Source organism: Grammomys surdaster, unplaced genomic scaffold, assembly GCF_004785775.1.
Source record: "Grammomys surdaster isolate TR1022 unplaced genomic scaffold, NIH_TR_1.0 125940, whole genome shotgun sequence".
NCBI classification, from domain to species: domain Eukaryota; kingdom Metazoa; phylum Chordata; class Mammalia; order Rodentia; family Muridae; genus Grammomys; species Grammomys surdaster.
The window spans coordinates 1,613,348-1,630,844 of record NW_021620762.1 but is presented as its reverse complement, the minus strand read 5'-3'; the positions used below and the strand labels follow the sequence as shown (position 1 = coordinate 1,630,844).

Sequence of the window (17,497 nt, the reverse complement as noted above, 5' to 3'; positions counted from 1 at the left end):
GCTCAGGTGGGAACATGGCTCTGCCTGTGCTTCTGCATTGTTTTAAACTGGGGTGGCTCAGTGTGGTGGGAGAGCTTCCCGCCCTTCGCATCTGTTTGGATCAGTTCCTCCATCAGGAGTCCACACGACACTGCCATCCAGTAAAGGAAATTGTGCCCCGTCATTCGGTGGGCTGAACTCGGGCTGGATAGCCCCTGTATATGTCTGAGGTTTCAGGGGGGACTGTGGATGGCCATTCTGTTGTCAGAGACTGAAATTACAAACACCACAGGGAAGAGATTCGGGGATGTCTGGGTGGAGGAGATAGCTGGTACAAACGTCTTGGGGCAGGAAGCATCGTGAGGAACAGAGAAGAGGCCAGTGAACTTAGTGGGTGGATGAGGCCTGAGCAGCTGGGAGAGGCAGTGAGGGGTTTGTTTAGTGTGAATGAGGCCTAGGGGGCATCTGACCTGAACCTGGAAACCTGAGATGTGTGGAAGAGGAAAGTGGATGGTCAGGAGCCCGGGGTGGGGGTGGAGGTGGGAGAGCATTTGGAGAGGGAGGAGGCAACAGAGTAAGAGGATGGGTGTTTGTGAGGAATTTGGAGAAGCCACTATTTGGTTCTATATGACATAATGTAGAATTAGATACTTATATACGAACTAGAGGAACTCGTTAAATTAGGAATAAGTTACAGGAGCTGGGGAGTGACTCAGTGGTTAAGAATGATCACTGCTCTTGCAGAGGACCTGGGTCCAGTTTCCAGGCCCCACACAGCTTCTCACGAACATCCGCGACTCCAGTTCCAGGGGATCTAATGCCTTCTTCTGACCTCCGTGGGCTCCTGCATGCTCACAGTTCACAGATGTGCATGCAGACAAACACTCTGATACAGAAAACAAGTTTAAAAAGAACGAAGTATATGAGTTATGATTTAAAACTACACAATGTATACTTATCACGTGATATTACCGTTATACTTCAGAGTCTAGCCCTGGAAGACCCAAGGGCAGGAGCGCAAACACGCACACGTCTCCATGTTCACTGGAGACTGGATATGATCACAGCAGCGCAGAAGCCATGCCACTGTGGCTTCTGAGTGCTGAGTAAGGTTTGCTGTGTCCATACACTGGGATGATTGTCACAGCCTGAGGACAGGGTGGGCTGTTACAGCCTGAGGACAGGGTAGGGTACAGAGTGAGTTCCAGGCCAACCTGTGCTGCACAATGAGACCCTGTCTAAAAACCAGATGATGTACAGCCATGTGGTTCAACCAGCTAGTAAGGAGACTTGCTGCCACGCCTGACAGCCTGGGTTCGATCCCCGCATCTACATGGGTAGCAGGAGAGAGCTGACTCCCACCTCTGTCCTCTGACCTCCATATGTATGCTGTGCACGTGTGCATGCGCATACACACAAAATTGATAAGAATAATTTAAAATAAATGAGTTACTTAAAGTAACGTAAGCAAGACTCCTTTAAAAAATCAGCTCATTTAGTTTCATGTGCATTGGTGTGGGAGAGCTGGAGTTATGAGCTACCACGTAGGTGCTGGGGATTGGACCCAGGTCCTCTGGAAAGCAGCCAGTACACTTAACCCCTGAGCCATCTCTCCAGCCCCAAGAACGAGTCCTTTTAACCCCTGCTCTATCCCTGAACTGAGTCCCAGTCTATTGTTTGCACCTGTGTGGGAGAAGCAGCTTGACTGGATGATGTCACACGGAGAGCTTGGAACTGGCCAAGACAAGAGTTCTTGTCTTATAGGCAAACAGGTCAGTTCCTACAAATGCTAATTTTTAACCCTTAGATTGTTGTTGTTAAATAGCATCAGCTAGATACTAGAGAAGGGTGCTTAGGACCACAGTGGCTCCATTTTGCCAAGATGGTGACTACAGCTTAGGGACTGGGGAGGATTCTACAGGCTACTTGCACTATACCTTGTATACAGTGTATAATATGTAGTATATACAGTGTCTATATAGTATATAGAGTGTATATGCAGTGTGTGGAATGTATATACAATGTATACAGTATATATACAGTATACATATAGTATATATGTGTATATATGGGATATGCACTATATACAATATATAGGTGTATATATAGTATATATGGCATATATAGTATACATGGTGTATACAATGTATATGCAGTGTGTACAGTATATTTAATATATATGGAATGTATTTACAATGTATACAGTATATATGTAGTATACCTATAGTATATATATGTATACGGTGCATATATAATGTATACAGTATGAATGTAGTATACCTATAGTATATTTGTGTGTGATGTATACACTATATATTATAGAGGCATATATATAGTATATATGGCATACATGTAGTATATATGGTGTATACAATATATATATAGTGTATACAGGCCCACACAGAGTTGAGCCAATTGGTTTCTATCCTTGACCAGATTATGGGGAGGCCAGTCCTGTCACTCACTGACTGAAGCATCCTGTCCAACGTTGCTGGGCAGTAGTGCTGGGCAGGGAGCCACAACCTCCCTGAGGAGGCCACTCCCACTGCTGAGTCGCTTCCTGCTGAGGCTGTACCTGGACTCAGGGGTCAGGGATCCTGATGTGCAAGCCAAGCGGCTGTTTCCTCAAGTCCTTCCTGCACCCTCTTTCCCAGGCTTTTTATGCCCCATTCCCCAGGGCTGAACCTACGGGCTTCCTCTTCTAGCCTGTTTCTTCCCATGTTCAAAAGGGAAAAAAAAGGAAAAACGAAAAAAAAAAAAACAAAACAAAAAAGGAAGAAAAGTCTGACGGTATTTCTGGCTCTGCAAGTTGACTAGACTCAAGTCCTTAGCCCCTCCCCCAAGACAGTGAGCTGCCCGACCAGTCCGGTTCACCAGGGTCACCAGGTCACCAGGTGGCTTCTTAGACAGCTTTGTCTAAGGACTTTGTCTAAGGACTCTGACTTGATGGATCAGGTGTGAGCTTAGGTCTGGCTATACTAACTGCCATACGCTGGCTGGCTTCACACCATGTTAAAACTGTTCTATGCCACACATGTTACGGTGTCTGCTGGGTTGTGTGCCATATGGTTCCAGAGAAGAGACCCTGCCCCTGGAGGCTCTAGGTTCAATTTTGGCCTCCGGCTGCCACTCTTCAGTGGCTGCTTCTGACTTCAGAGGGCTTCTGTCTTTGACTTCTTCTCTATCTTTTATCTGGTCTTTGAGTCCAGGACACATGCTGATTCCAGGTTAACCTCATCTGCCCACCTGTAGCACAGACCCTTAGGCTAGGTCTGGTCCCCTTGTCAGCATCCAGTAATCATGTTATCTCTTTAGGGTAGACGGGAGCTGTAGCACACCCACAAGCAGGCAGGCCTGTTGGTGAGTTTCACTTTGAGCCTGATTACAGATCTCTGAGCCCTACAGTTCTTTCTTCAGCTAAGTTCAAGGCCATAGCCCAAGACTATAGAGAGGGAATTGGGTAGCCACCCAACCTTATGACAGTCCCAGAATGCCACAGTCAAGCATGTGATCTGGGACAGCTGGGATGATGAGAAGACTGAGGGTCTGGGGGTGGGTGGAACTGGTTCAAAGCCAAGTGGCAGTTGGGTTATCCTGGAGTTTGCAGAAGGTAATTATGGCGAGCAGGGAGGTGCCCTGCTGTTTCCCATTGTCCTCATGGGACAGAAAGAAAAGAGACACAAGGGTGAACTTCCTATTGGGAGGATAGCCAAACCTTGGCTTTCCTGATGGAGGAGCCCAGGCATTTAGCAGGTTCCCAGGCTGGTAGCTCGGGCAGAGTGGTTACAGTGTGGAAGGGGACCAGAGGGCTGAGTTGGTAACTTGAGTTCCAGAGCCAGTCACTCTGGACAGGGGTGTTCTGGCCTGTGGAAGTCAGCACCCACTTCTATTGTCCCATGGAGTCCCCGGGGGGTGGGGGAGCACTCCTTGAAGCCTGCACCCTGGCTGGGCTCCCCATTGGAACACCGTGGTGTGCTTGGCTCTTCTGCCTGGATACAGGCGGAGTAACAATGAGCTGTGTCTCCGCTAATCTGCACTTGCCCTGGGGAGAACAATCGCTCGGGTGTGTCTCTGTGTACCAGGTGCTTTTTATAAAAAACACCAGTGAACAACACCCACTCAGGTTGGATGCTGTCCCAGGGACCCGGCATCTTCCCAGGGCTTTGTGGTAAGAGCCTCAGCTTCTTAGATTGGATCCTGAAATCCACTAAATGTGGGACAGGCAGGTGACCTGGTGATGGTCAGACTGCCAGGCAGGCTGAAACCCAGACAGAAGCCATCCAGGGTGCCCACTGCTCCTGGAAGTATGGCTTCCAGAAGGATGGGGGTGTGGGTGCATCTGAAATGGCCATGGTTTTGCAGTTCTCATGCCCAAAAGCTCACTTGGTTGAAAATAGTTTTTAAACCATCTGAGGCATGAGGAAGGGAGGGAGGGAGGGAGGGGCACATTTTCTGAAATAGGAAGGACTCTATTCCAGCAGCTTAAAAAAAAAAATCTCACCAATCCTAGCCTAGGCTTCTCCTCTTTCTCTGCAGCCTCACCGGCCTCTGCAGGTCTCTGCACGGGTTCCTCCCTCAATCACCACACTGAGAATGGTGGAGTAGGGAGAGCAGACCCAGACCCAGGACAGCTCAGGGACTCACCACTGAGGACCAGGGGATGAGTTACTCACCCACTCTGCAGGGACCTGTCCCCAGCTATAAATCCATGTAGCCCTCATTGAACAGAGGTTCTGGGTCTAAGGTAGTACCCAGCGGGCAGAAGACTTCTTGGCTCATCCAGGAAGTGGTGAACCGCGCCCCCCCCATCCCTGGGGACCCTTCCTGGTAACTAGCGTTTGTTGTTGTTTCTGTATAGCCAGTGATTTTATCTGCTTGCCCAGGGGATGTCTGAAGTGTGAAGCTACGTGAACAGAGAAAGGCCAGGCTGTGGGTACCCACTGATGTGGAAGGGGCCCAGGAGCAGCCTTCTTCCTTCCTTCTGATGTTAGGAACTGTGGTTTCTCTCTTCTGGAGGGAAGGTCGTGGTCCACTCTCTATACGCAGGAAGCCCATACAGTGGAAGGGGGAGGGGCGCTGGAACGATTCTTCTGAAGAGCCGCCTCTCCCTGCCCTATCCCTTCCGTAGCACTTACTCAAAGGGTGCAGCAGCGACCCCCGGGGGTGCAAGGGGGTAGCAGACCTCGACGTGTGGGTGCAGGGAACTCCCGGGACCCTCATCTCTGTAGTTAACCGTCTAATGTCCTGCGGTCCCACACTAGCCTAGCGCTGCAGTTTAACCCTTGCAGGCCCCGAGCTCATACGCGAAGGAGGCGCTCACGAACTTTGGCTGCGTAAATAAAACCTCCGGCAGCAAGAGCACTGCGCCCAGGGAAGGGGAGGAATCTTGTCCCCCTCGGCGCCCGCCCGCTGCTGTGGCCCGGCCTCCACATCCTCTACATCCGCCCACATCTGGCCGCGGAGGGGCGTGAGGGGGAGGGGCCGAGGCCGTGTCTGTCGCGGTCCCCTGGGCACCCGCCAGGAAGGGAGAAGGGGGGCCAGCCCAGGTCGTGTGCCTGGGACTCTGCAGTCCCTGTAGAAGAAACAGCTCTGGTTCCAACCCCTCCAGGCCCAGTTTTGACAGGCGGGCGCAACAGCCAGTGCCGAGTCGCGGAGGCCGGCTGGGGTGCGGGAACCTGATCCAGCCGGGAGGCGGGGGCGGGGCGGGGGCCCGGGTGCTTGGGGAGGGGCCGGCGCCCGCCTTCCTCCCCCATTCATTCAGCCGACCGTGGGGGCCGAGGGGCTCGGGCGGCCAGCTCGGCACCGGGAGCGGGAGCGCGCAGGGCCCGGTCTCCGCGGGACTCCCTGCGCACCAGCCACCATGTCCGACCCGGCGGTCAACGCACAGCTGGACGGGATCATTTCAGACTTTGAAGGTGGGTGCCCGACCCAGCGGTTGCTTGGCGAGCTGGGCAGGAGCCTCCAGGCGGGCCTGAAACGGGACGGGTTGAGCACAGGAGAGGCAAGATCCCGGATTTCTTACCCTGGGGCTCTGCGCCCCAGACCCCGCGTTGCCTACTTGGGGAGCCCCATTAAGGGGTCCTGTAGATGATAGACCCTATAGTTGGGGACCACGAGCCCCCTGGGGATCCCAGGTTCACGCCGCCTCTGGGGTGTTCGTCTTTTTATTGTTGTTTGTGTTTGCCCTGCGACTGTCGTCTCCTCGAGGGCGAGCTTGACTTCTTGGGAACAACCTCGGGGAGCGCAGTTCCACCCTGGAAACCAGTGGGTTTTCTTCTTTTGGTGCTCGCCCTCAGCTCTCACCAGCGTGGAAGTTAGTTCCCCCTCATCGGATCCAGTGGGAGGCCGAATCCTCAGGGTGGACCTCCTCCCCTCCCCCACGCCAGCTCCGGGGTTGGGGCTGAGCCCAGTCCCGGGGCTGGCAAGGGCTGCCAAGTTGATCGGCCAGCAGGCCCCATGCATCCGAGGGGATCCCAGCCCGGCGAGTCTCAGGGTCCAGGGTGGGATGTCCAATACCCCCATCCAGGCCTGGGACATCTTTATCCATCAGAGAGAGAAGAGCCTTTTGGGAGAGAGGGGGGCCTGTGCGCTCACGCAAGGACAGCACTTTTGCCTCTTGTCCTGAGTTTACAAAGTGCAGAGATACTTGGGGGCCGTTTCCTCCAAGGGTGGGCCTGCCATCTCCGCCCTGGGCTTGCATGCGCGGGCTTTCCAGAGGCCTCGTGACTGCCGCTGCCGGTGCCGTGGCCCCTAGTCCTGCGTCCTCCTCCGGAGTAAATAAAGCCAGTGGAAAGGGAGGCTTACACAATGGTGTCCCGCGCGCGTCTGGGGCTGGGTTTCCGAGGGGCGGGCCTGACTCTGCCGGGCCCGGAGCCCCCGCCCCTCTGAGGGGCTCTCAGGCAGCCTTAGGCAGAGCCCTCTGGTGGGCTGTGAGCGAGGGAGGAAGGGCCCCACAGAGTTAAAGTCGGCCAGGTTTCAGGCCAGCCCTAGCCCTACAAGTGACCATTTGGGGGTGCTCCAGGCCTCATGACTGGAATCAGGGGGTTTGTCCTGAGCCCACCTGAGGTCAGCCTTATCTCTGAATTAGGTGACTAGCTGTGAGGCAATGTGTGTGTGAAGCGATTGGCGGGGTGGGGGGCGGGCAGGCGGCTGCTGATGCGTTGTGTGTTGGCAGGTACGGGCTGTGAGGAACCTGGAGTATCATACCAACTTGGTCACCTCAGTGGTGGGAACAACTTTTAGATTCTAGCACTTTCCATCTGTGTTGATATAAGCCAGAGAGCTGCAGCTTGGGAGAGCTTGTGCCCCCAACCACCTGGACCTCTTGGAGTCCATGTCTATTCTGGGGTCCCCTAGACCTGTTTTGTGTTGTTGTGCCTTCTGCATGTCCTAATGACTGTCCCAGCTCCTTGGGTTGCCCCTCTGTGCACCTCTCCTTTGCCCTGGGGTCTTTAATTCTCCTGGAAGTATAATCTGAAAGTTAGGGAATCTGTTCCCTTCTCTGCAAGGTTTGAGCAGGATGAGGGTGGAGGGCCTGGGGGAGGGGGGCACTACCTTTTCCGGATCCTGATCTTTATGTTTGCTCTCTGCACCAGACCTAAGGGGTATTCAGGTATCTGCTTTCATCCCCTGAGGAGTTAGGGATGGGGTTTCTACAGAATGCTGCAGAGGTCTTGTTGGGGAAGGAGATGTTTGGGGGTTGTAAGGGTCTCAGCAGCTGGTCCCCTTTGCACTGTGAAGGCCAGTTGCCCCTGTCTCTTTGGTTTCTCTGTGTAATTCCTTACTCACTGTGTCATGTCCTCGCTGGGCTGCCTCCCAAGCCAGCTTCTTGACCCTCAAATTTAATCCAGAACAATGGCCTCACTGAGATCGTCTTGGTACAGAGGTTGGCAGTCTTAAGGAAGCCGGGTCTCCTGAGCGTGCGGCCCTCCTTCGTGCCAATCTTCCTACTGCGAACTCTGAAAAGTTCAGCTGGGGAATGGAGTCAGGGCTTTGAGTCCCCAGCAATTACTAGCCAGGGCTATCACTAGTGAAAGTGCGTGTGTGTTCACACACACACACACACACACACACACACACTTATGCAAGAGGAGCTTTGTGCATTGGATGAATGACCCAAAAAGTGACGTCCTAAGCATCCTAGGAATACAGAGTTGAGTTGCTGTGCGGAGAGGGTGTGTGTGTGTGTGGGGGGGGGTTGGACGGTTGGAAGGCTGGCCGGATAGAGAGATGTGGAGAGAATATGATCCAGCCCAGCATGGTGAGAGAAGCTGGTGGTCGGAATCCAGGCAGGAAATGTCGCAAGAGACTTAGCAGGGAGACATTGGGAATGGGGAGACAAGACCTTGAGAGAAAACAGAAATCTGACTGTGACAGAGAGAGAAGAGAGTCTTCTGACCAGGCTGCAACTGCAGGCAGCGGGAAATCTCAGGGTGAGACTGCTAGGAAGTTGGGCCATGAAGGGGCCAGTTTACAGTGAGTGCTCAAAGGGGTCCAGCCACAGAAGGTCAGGTGTCCCCTGATGCTAGCTGTGGCCAGGCTCAGCTGGAGAAGCAGCCAGTCTTTGCTTAGGCTTCCTTCAGGGTGTGTGGGGCTCTGCCAGGCAGTTGGGGGAGGGAGAAAAGAGCCAGGTTGGCTACAGCCACTGGAGCCCACAGCCCTTTCGTGAGGGTGGACAGACAGGCTCCTGACATGGAAGACACATGCTCTGCTGAGAGGGACCTATGCGCTCCTCCAGGGAGCTCCGGCTTGCACGTGCTGGCTAGCTCTGAGCCATGTGTATTTCTGGGGGTGTTTTTTGTTTTGTTTGTTTGTTTTTTAATATAACAGAGAGACTGCTTGCCTGCCCCCAAGGAGGTTTGGAGTTAGCAGCTGTACCAGGCAGGAACAGCCTGCCCTACAGGGCAGAGGGAAGTGATTCATGATGGGTTAGGGATCCCAGGTCAGAGCAGTGTGCCTCTGGGGCTGGTGGATCCGGCCTGCAGTTGTGTGCACTGGAGTAGGTGTGTCAACTGGGCTCGGGTCCCAGTCTTGATCTGTCTTGGACACTCATTTCTCCTCTCATTTTTCTGTCCAGCTGTCCCTACATATCCCCACCCTGTCCCCACATCAACTCCTGTGAACTGGGGGCACACTTGTGATCATAAGTGGAGATCTTGACTGGATTCAGACTTGGATTTCCATCCCTGGGGACTGGGTGGGGGCAGGACTTCTTGTGTCCCAGTATCTGCCCTTAGTTTCCTTTCAAGGAAGCTCCCCACCCCCATTCCCATTCCCTAGGGATGAAAAAGGTCTCTTATTGTGCTGATTCAGATTTTAATCTTGATAATCTCTCACCTTCCTGTGATTTCCTACTTTCTCACTTCCCAACATCAAGGGTTTCGAGTGGACAGTAACACCCACTCCTCCCCCACGAGGCGATTCTGAGACCCTCCACTATCTGTGACTAGGTGTCTGGAGGAGTCACCCCTTTCTTCTCTCTCCTTTTCCGGTCAGCAGAAGCGTGGGACAGCTGGATGGTATGTTCTTCCTGAGTGGAGGCCAGACCTGTTATCAAAAACACAGTTACAAGCTGTGTCCTTGTGTAACAAAAGCCGCTTCGAGTGCCAGCCGCTGGCCTGTTCTTCTCACCGGCGTTTGCTGTAATCAGTTCTGCACGCCCAGAATGATCCTGAGAGTCCTTGATGTTTGTTGAAACAGATCTGGCCCAGAAGCCCAGATTCTCCAATCCGAGTGGCAAGACTTTTTTTTCTCTGTCGTCCCCAAGGAGGCTCTTCTGCACTGGGCCCTGAACATCCTGTGGTCATTCTCCTCCTCAATAGAGAGGTGGCCAAGAAATCAGGGCCCATGTAGACACCTCTGGGACAAGGTGGAGGTGATGGCTGGACCCAGGTGCCATTTTGTTCCCTAGAGGAAAGGCCTGTTGCTTACAGGTAGCTGTAAACCTGACCTCTTAATTAACGCCTGTGGGCCTTCTGTGTGCTGAGTCCCGAGATTTCAAGCAGACACTTCAGGCACTTGGGAATCGCTGCCTTGCTGTTGAGAGGGATTCCAGGGCTCTAGGGCTTCATGCAATGAAGAGGGTCTGGCCTTTTTATAGATCCCATAACTTTTGACACCCTCAGCTTGGTATACTAGGTGTGGCCATCAGTTGTTCCCATATGAGCAAGTTCACTAGACATTAAATAGGAATGGTAGGTGTGTAAGCACCCTACTGAGGACTACCTGGACCACATATCTAGCAAAAGGTGGGGCACACCCCCTTCGCAGGGTGGGGGATCAGTCTGGAATCCTTCCTGGGGCATGTGACATTTCAGGAAGGCTTTGAAGGAAGCACTGTTGTGGAGAGGGCAGTAGGAGAGTGGGGTAGGAGCTGGCAGGGGGCAGGGTTTGTATTGAGAGAGCTCTTACAGGCAATGATGGGTGGCAGCCTGGGCACCTGGCGGCTGGCTGACCTCACTCTATTGTCTGTGTGGCTCAGAGTGAGCTGAGAATCTCACCCTGAGCCCTCAGAGTTCAGTGGGGTTGTGAATGACAGACACCGTGCCAGGTTTTGGGAGCCATTCTATGAGATACAGATCATAGCAAGCACCAGGCATAGAACTGGCTTCTTGGGGTTTGGAGGCTGCTGTTGGAACTGAGCAACATTTGCACAAGACAGGCACATCCTCAGTGCTGACTGAGAAGGTCACACAGGCAAGACCCGTCTGATCCCACTGTGGGGACAAGATTGGTTAACAGGGTTGCCACTGATAATGGCAAGTCTTAGGGACTTGGTACCGAAAGAACCCTCCTGGGAATCTCTCAGACCTTAACAGATACTCAGATGAAGCAGTGTCAGGAGGCCCCTCCTCCTCTCTGGCTGATATTCCCCACGGAGGTTGGGTTGCATGGGGTTCAGGGTCCCTCTAACTGTGAGGTTGTCCCAGTATCTCACACCAGAGTGTCACAGGTGAAGGAAGTGGCATGTCTGTCTACAGGGCTAAGTGCTGGCAGCTACAGGGCACGCATCTGGTGACTGGACTGTGAACCAGGCCTGAAGACCTGAAAAGCAGAGACCACGTTATTAGAGTGCGTAGTGGCCTCCAGCCTTCTTGTTCAGTTGGCTTTGTGCAGACTCAGCTCCGAGCTGTGACTGTCCCATCCAGTAGGACCCAGAAGGGCTGAGAAGATCCAGTCCCATGTTATCAGCTTGCTAGGCCTGGATACCTCTCAGCTATGCACCCTCACCCACATCCATAAGGTCTGGGGGACTCTGAGCCTGGAGCGAGGATTATGGGGGACTTGGTACCTGGAAAAGGGATTGCCCAGGTTTGAACCTTGTCTTGCTCTGGCTATGCTTAGAGTCACACTGACCTGCTTCTGAACCTAAAGCACCTCCCACCACCCAGGACTGGCATTCCCAAGGGGGAACACAAACACGTGCATTCTGTTCTTGGTGTAGAAGCCAAGGAGTTTCCCATCTAGTGACTTGTGCCCTATGCTTGCCCCTCCAGAGAGACTCTTAATCTCTAGGTCATGGGTTCGAGCCTCACATTGAGCACCAACTTCCCTGGACTGTGGGGATTCGACAAAACCCTAGGGAAAGGGGTGAAAGAATGGAGGGACGAGACACAAGAACGGAGAGCAAGTCTGATCAAGCTCTGAAACTTTAATTTCGGGTTCAGGTTATAAAGACACAGCAAAACGGGAAGTTTGGGCGAGGGTCATTGCTTAGGGCTATCCCACTATTGAATCCTTATTGCCCCAGATCATACCACCGTCATATGCTTATTGCCCTAGGCCATCTCATTGTCATAACCGGCTCCCAGGGAATGCCAGATGTTCTTTAAGTTCCTGGGACCTGAGACCAGGTTTCCCAGAACAGCAGGTAATTTCCTGGGTTTGGCTCCTGCCACCAAGAGGACAGAGCTGGGATCTTCTTTCCTTTCTCCACCTCCCATTTCAGAAGTGGTCATGCTAGGGCCCTGACTGTAGCTCCTGCGACCACCCTCTTTTGTCTTGTCAGGGAGGCTAGCCTGCCGCTTAGAGGGTCCGCGTTGACCCCTAAACCCAGGACAGAGTTGTACCTCCCTGCCAGACTGGCCTAGGCACTCTCTTCTGGGCTCAGGCCCCCTATACAGTGTAGCTTGTGGTTGGCTCCTTGTGCTGTGAGCAATGGCCAGAGGAAGGACACTGGGCAGCCTGGACTTGGTGGGTGCTGATCTATAACTAGACGTTTCAGGCAATTTCATCTTTTTAAAGGGTGTATAGAATAGTTGAGGTGAGTTCTCTCCCTGCATGGCTCAGCCTGGCTTCAAACTCACAGCAGTCTTCCTGCTTCAGCCTCTTGAGTGCTGGGGTCACTGACAGAAAATTTATTCCCTAAAATGAATTGGGAAAAGAATCCATGTAGTTTCTCTTCACCAAGCCACTGGGGAAGGTTGGCTGAGCAGTGGCTCTCTTTCCAAAACCCTCTTGTTTTTTTTCCCAAATTTGGAGACTCACAGAATTCTCTGCAAACACAGTCTCAGATGTTCAAGGATTTGTCATCTTGTTGGCTACATAGCCCCACCAGTTGGCTCTGGACACCCCCAGACGCCCAGAGGGCATTTCTGGGATCTGGCTGTTTAATTTGGTCTGGACAGAACCCGGAGGCTCCGTTCAGTCGGGAACCAGCAGATGTTCTAGAAGCTTCGAGTTTGTTGTCCTGTTTTAAAAGTGCCACTAAATCCCAAGAATTTCAGAAGGAGACAGAACGACCTTGCTTTCTCTAGGAAACATAAACATTTAGCCTGTGCCTTGGCTCCCTGGGGAACATCTTGAGGGGGGCACGAAAGTAGGTAAGGGGTTCTAGTCTCTTTCTTCCTGCCTCTCCTCCTCTTCTTTTCATAAGAGGGAGAGAGGCGGGAAGGGAAAACTTTGTTAAAGACTTGTTTTTATTTTATGTGGACGGGTGTCTGCCTGCATGTTTGTATGTATACCTATGTACACCGTGTGGATGCCTGATGCTCAAGGAGTTCAGAAGCGGGCATCAAATCTCCTGGAACTGGAGTTACAGACAGTTGTGAGCTGCCGTGTGTGTGTGTTGAGAACCGAACCTGGGCCCCCTGCAAGAGCAGTCAGTGCTGTAACCACTGAGCCATCTCTCCAGCACCACTTGCTCTTTCCTCTGTCGCTGGTCCTGAAAAGAACTCAGTCTCCCTCCCCAGTTTTCCCTGGCTTCTTTGGCCTACAATCCAGGAACTAAAGGGCTGTGGTCCTAAGCGCACAGCCTTATCCCCGTGTGCATATGGGCTACAGCCTCTCCTAAGTCTTGAGGTTTCAGTGAGACCTTGAACATTGACCATTGCTCTTTTGACTGAAAAAGGGGGGAGGGTGTCACTGCCCCACATGTCTCTGAAGGCTCAGGCTGAACTCGGATAAGGGGAGAATTGGGAATGGCTGTCCTTTGCAGCCTGGGTGGGTCCTGGCTTTCTTTCCTGTTCCTTTTCACAAATCTCTTACCTCTGGGAAGTTGGGACTCCAGCACCCTATACAACCAACATCAGACTTTTAAATGAGTTCCTGAGTTCGGTGTGTGAGAGGAAGAACTCACAGGTGTTTGCAGACAGGCCAGGACAAGGTCTGGACACCTCGTTATGGGAGACTGAAGCTGGGGGAGCCCCTGAGAATGAGGGAAGTAGCCATTCTGGGTCCCAGGTGGATCCCCTCCGTATTTCTAGGAAGTAGACAGTAGTCATTGGCCGTTCCTGTCTCATCTTGTTTTGGTGGCAAGTGAACAGTTGTCAAGCCTACCCTTATGTGAGTTCAGCCTGAGCCCCAGAGACCTTCAATCAGGAGCAAATGTGGAGCAATGCCCCACATTATAGGGCCCCAGACTATAGGAGCCAGCATTCTGGTGGATTCCGCACTCAGGGCAGGGTCTTTCCCTCCCTGGGTTCAGGAAGCAGGCTCTGATGGAGGACGCTCCCCCGTTTTCCATGTGGGTGGAGAGCTTCTCTGAGAAGGGAAGGCCAGGCCCCTGCCCTCTGTCCCCTAGAGACAGATACTATCAGCAGTACAAACGTACAAGTTTTCCTGGCTCCATTGTCCCCTGTCCCCTGTCCCCTGTCTTGAGTCAGGGGCTGGATGGCTCTGAAAATTAACTGGATTATGGGGTTTTTCCTTTATTGCAAAATGAAACTCCCAAGTTCTCTGCTGCTTCTGCAGACTTGAGTATGCAGAGGTGTCCGGGACCTCCACCAACATCAGGGGCTCCTGCAGCTGCTTTGCTCACTTGTGAGATCCAGGCTCAGTGCGGTGTCCTTCCTCCCAACTAGAAGGCTCGCAGAGCTGAAGGGGAGCTTGTGTGGGGGAGGGGCCTCAGGTGTAGCGTCCCAGCCACAGTGCCAGCAGCTGAATGTGGGCAGTGGTGAGTGTCAAGTCCTGCCCTCCCTCTGAAACCCCAGGAAAGGCCACCAGCTAGCTTCCTTCCTTCCTTCCTTCCTTCCTTCCTTCCTTCCTTCCTTCCTTCCTCCCTCCCTCCCTCCCTCCCTCCCTCCCTCCCTCCTCCCCTCCCTCCCTCTCTCCCTTCCTTTCTTTCTTTCTTCCATTCATTCTTAGCTACAAAAGAAATCCCTGGCCACCAGGTGAATGCCGACTGACTGGCTTTTTCATTCCCAAACTTTAGGCCTGGTACAGCAGAGGGTGGAAGTCAAAGGCCAGGTTCTCCTGGTCAGAGAAATTGGGCTTTGGGACAGCTGAGTTTGAGGGACAGGATAAACACTTCTCTAACTTGAGGAACATGTTGTGGACATCAGGTCAGGCTGGGGCATGCATCTCTCTCACTTACCTCTCCACTGGTATTTAAATGAGGAAGCCAAGCTCCTGCAAACAGCTGTGCTGGAGTCAGCTGTCAGAAGTGGGGCTGGTTGGGTGGGGGCACGCACGCTTGCATGTGGGTGTGTCTGACGGTCTGTCTGTCTGTCTGTCTGTCTTCCCCACTTGTGCGTCCTTTGTCTCCGACCCACATCCCGGCCCTGCCAGCTGTTTCCCTGTGGCTCACAGGCCCGGCTTCCCATCCAGCTTAGCTTTCTGTCTGGGGTAGCAGGGTAAACCCCGCTGCTGAGCGACAGGCAGAGGTAGGTGCTGCCTGGCAGACCCAGGTTGTCCCAACCAGGTGACTGGCTGTCACCCTGTGTTGCTGAGACCTGCTGCTTAGTCCCTGCCAGGCACCACTGTCATGGTGTCTGGTTTGCCTTTCTCATCTGCCTGGTTCTTGGGTATGATGGTAATCTCAGTCTGTTTGGCAGTAGTGAGTAGCCTGGGTCCCGAGCCTAGGGTCTCATGTGGCAGCCTCAGCTTCAATCCAGTCTTGCATCTGTGAAATAGGGTCTCTGGTCTCCTGTCATGTTGTGTGACAGGGGTGTTTGGAGCCTTTTTATGGAAGCCTCAGTTGGACATGAGGACAGAGCCCACTCCACAGTGCTGGACAAGTCATCTTCCTCTCTGTGCCTCAGTTTCCCATCTGCCGTGAAAGTGGACATATTTTCCTGGCTCTACATTAGGCCTAGAGGGGCTACACTGTCTTCTGTCTGGTGTTCCTTATTACAAGACAGAAAAATAAAGATCTGGAAACAAAAAGGGGGCTGTGTGGGTTTTTTTTCTCTTCCTTTAGTTCAAAAAGTATTTTGAGCTTCTCTTCTTGTTTCTATGAACTTATCACTTGTGTGGGACACACACACACACACACACACGCACACACAGAGGAGTCTGAGGATTGAGGGAATGTGGGAAGTACACAGTCAAGGCTGACTTGAAAGATTCTGAGACACTGGGCTTCTCCATACAGGCTCTCGCTCTCAGAGAGGACAATAGGTTCGCCAGGCTCTCGCTCTCTGGACAGTGACTGTCAGCTGGAGGAAGCTGGCACTGGCTTGGAGGATGGGTGTATGCTGCACTGTGAGGAGTTTCCTGCAGTAGGGACACGAAGCCAACTTCTTTCTCCCCATTTGGGCTCTGGCTGTGGGCCTTGGGCAGTTTTGGAAACCGTGTGTCTCACGTGCTCCTTTTGTCCCTGGCAGTGCCCCGTAGGTAGCTTAGTCCTGGGTGTCCTTCAGTTTGTGATTGCCTGGGGAGTTGTTGGGAACGGTGGCGGCTGAAGCTGGCTGCTGTCCTTGGGTGACTGTTGGAAAGCAGGGGATAGGGCTGGCTGCTGAGCTGGCAGCTCTGGGGACTTTCAGGGAGGGCTATTTCCAGAATAGTGTGGCCCACCAGGTTTGCATCTTATAGGATTACAGAAAGTAGGTGAGGAAGCTGAGGCTTGAACTTACAGAAGGTGGGGTCCCCCAAGTGCTGCCCCACAGAAAGCCGCTGGAGTCCTCCCTTCTCTGACTGGGGATGATGGTCTGTTTTATGTTCCGGAGGCTGTTCTGATGAACAGTTGGTGCTGCCTTTTAAATGACCCATCTAGAATCAGAAGATCAGAACTTAGAAAATTCAAGAAGCAGGACTCAGGACCGTGGGCAGCCTTGGCTACCCTGCTACCTGGAGAAGCAGAAGTGTCAGCGTTCAGTGAGATTTGGATATGCAAGCCGTCACAGCAGGATGAGAGGGTGTTGTCAAGATTCTGACAGAGGTTATCTGTCTTGTAGGATTCTATTTCTCTCCTTTTTTATTTCTTCCTTCCTTTTTTCTTTTTCTCTCTCTCTCTCTCTTTCTTTCTTTCTTTCTTTCTTTCTTTCTTTTTTTTTGCACATTTTCTGCCTCGTGCTTAGATGGTGTTTATAGTCAGGAAAAAGGCCATAACTATTATTTTTAAAGTTAATTTTCAAAAAGAAAAATAGCTTTACTCAAAGTTCTCTTTCTAGCCGGGCGGTGGTGGCACACGCCTTTAATCCCAGCACTTGGGAGGCAGAGACAGGCGGATTTCTTAGTTCGAGGCCAGCCTGGTCTACAGAGTGAGTTCCAGGACAGCCAGGACTATGCAGAGAAACCCTGTCTCGAAAAACTAAAAAAAAAAAAGAATTCAAAGTTCTCTTTCCATTTGGAGGTCGAGGGCGCAGAGGTCTGGGAAGGGAGTAGAGTCCAACACAGTCCGACACAGAGTGCCGGAGCCAGACCTGATCCTGCCAGGCCTGATCCTGCCAGGTCAGGATAAGTGCATCCTGGAGTGTTTCACCTTTGTCCAGCAGCAAGGGCTGCTGGGAGCCACCTCTGCAGGTGTTGTTTGTACCACAGGGAATGTGGTCAGAGTTGAAATCTTCCATTTTGAGCTGGGAGGGTGTGCGGGGCTGGCTCTCCATGTCTGTCCCTGCCAAGCCCGTGGTGGACTCTGGAGTTGCTGGACCAGGTTAGTTCAGGAGCAAAAAGTTGCCTGAGCTGGTTGTAGATCTTTGTGTTCTGCTGGAAGGAAATGGAAGGAGCCCTTCCTTTCCAGGAACTAGGCCAGAGGGGCCACGTGCCTGGGCCGGGCTGGGATGTAGATGGTTTGGTCATTTCTTTATCCTCTCTCTCTCTCTCTCTCTCTCTCTCTCTCTCTCTCTCTCTCTCTCTCTCT

The 17,497-nt window shown here is 52.6% G+C and overlaps 1 protein-coding gene across 4 annotated transcripts in view; it reads left to right on the top strand.

Annotated features, from left to right (window-relative positions):
• The window catches only part of Septin9 (septin 9), a 163,213-nt gene that overhangs the window by 61,960 nt on the left and 83,756 nt on the right, over positions 1-17,497 (top strand). The window contains exon 1 of one of the 4 annotated variants that reach the window (XM_028752751.1): positions 5,783-5,894. The exons of 2 other annotated variants lie outside the window; for them this stretch is intronic. In XM_028752751.1, the coding sequence (XP_028608584.1) occupies positions 5,840-5,894 (55 nt within the window). In that variant the 5' untranslated portion in view covers positions 5,783-5,839. Of the gene's footprint in view, positions 1-5,782; positions 5,895-17,201; positions 17,291-17,497 lie in introns of those variants that run through there. One more of the 4 variants, XM_028752752.1, reaches the window with a different exon arrangement.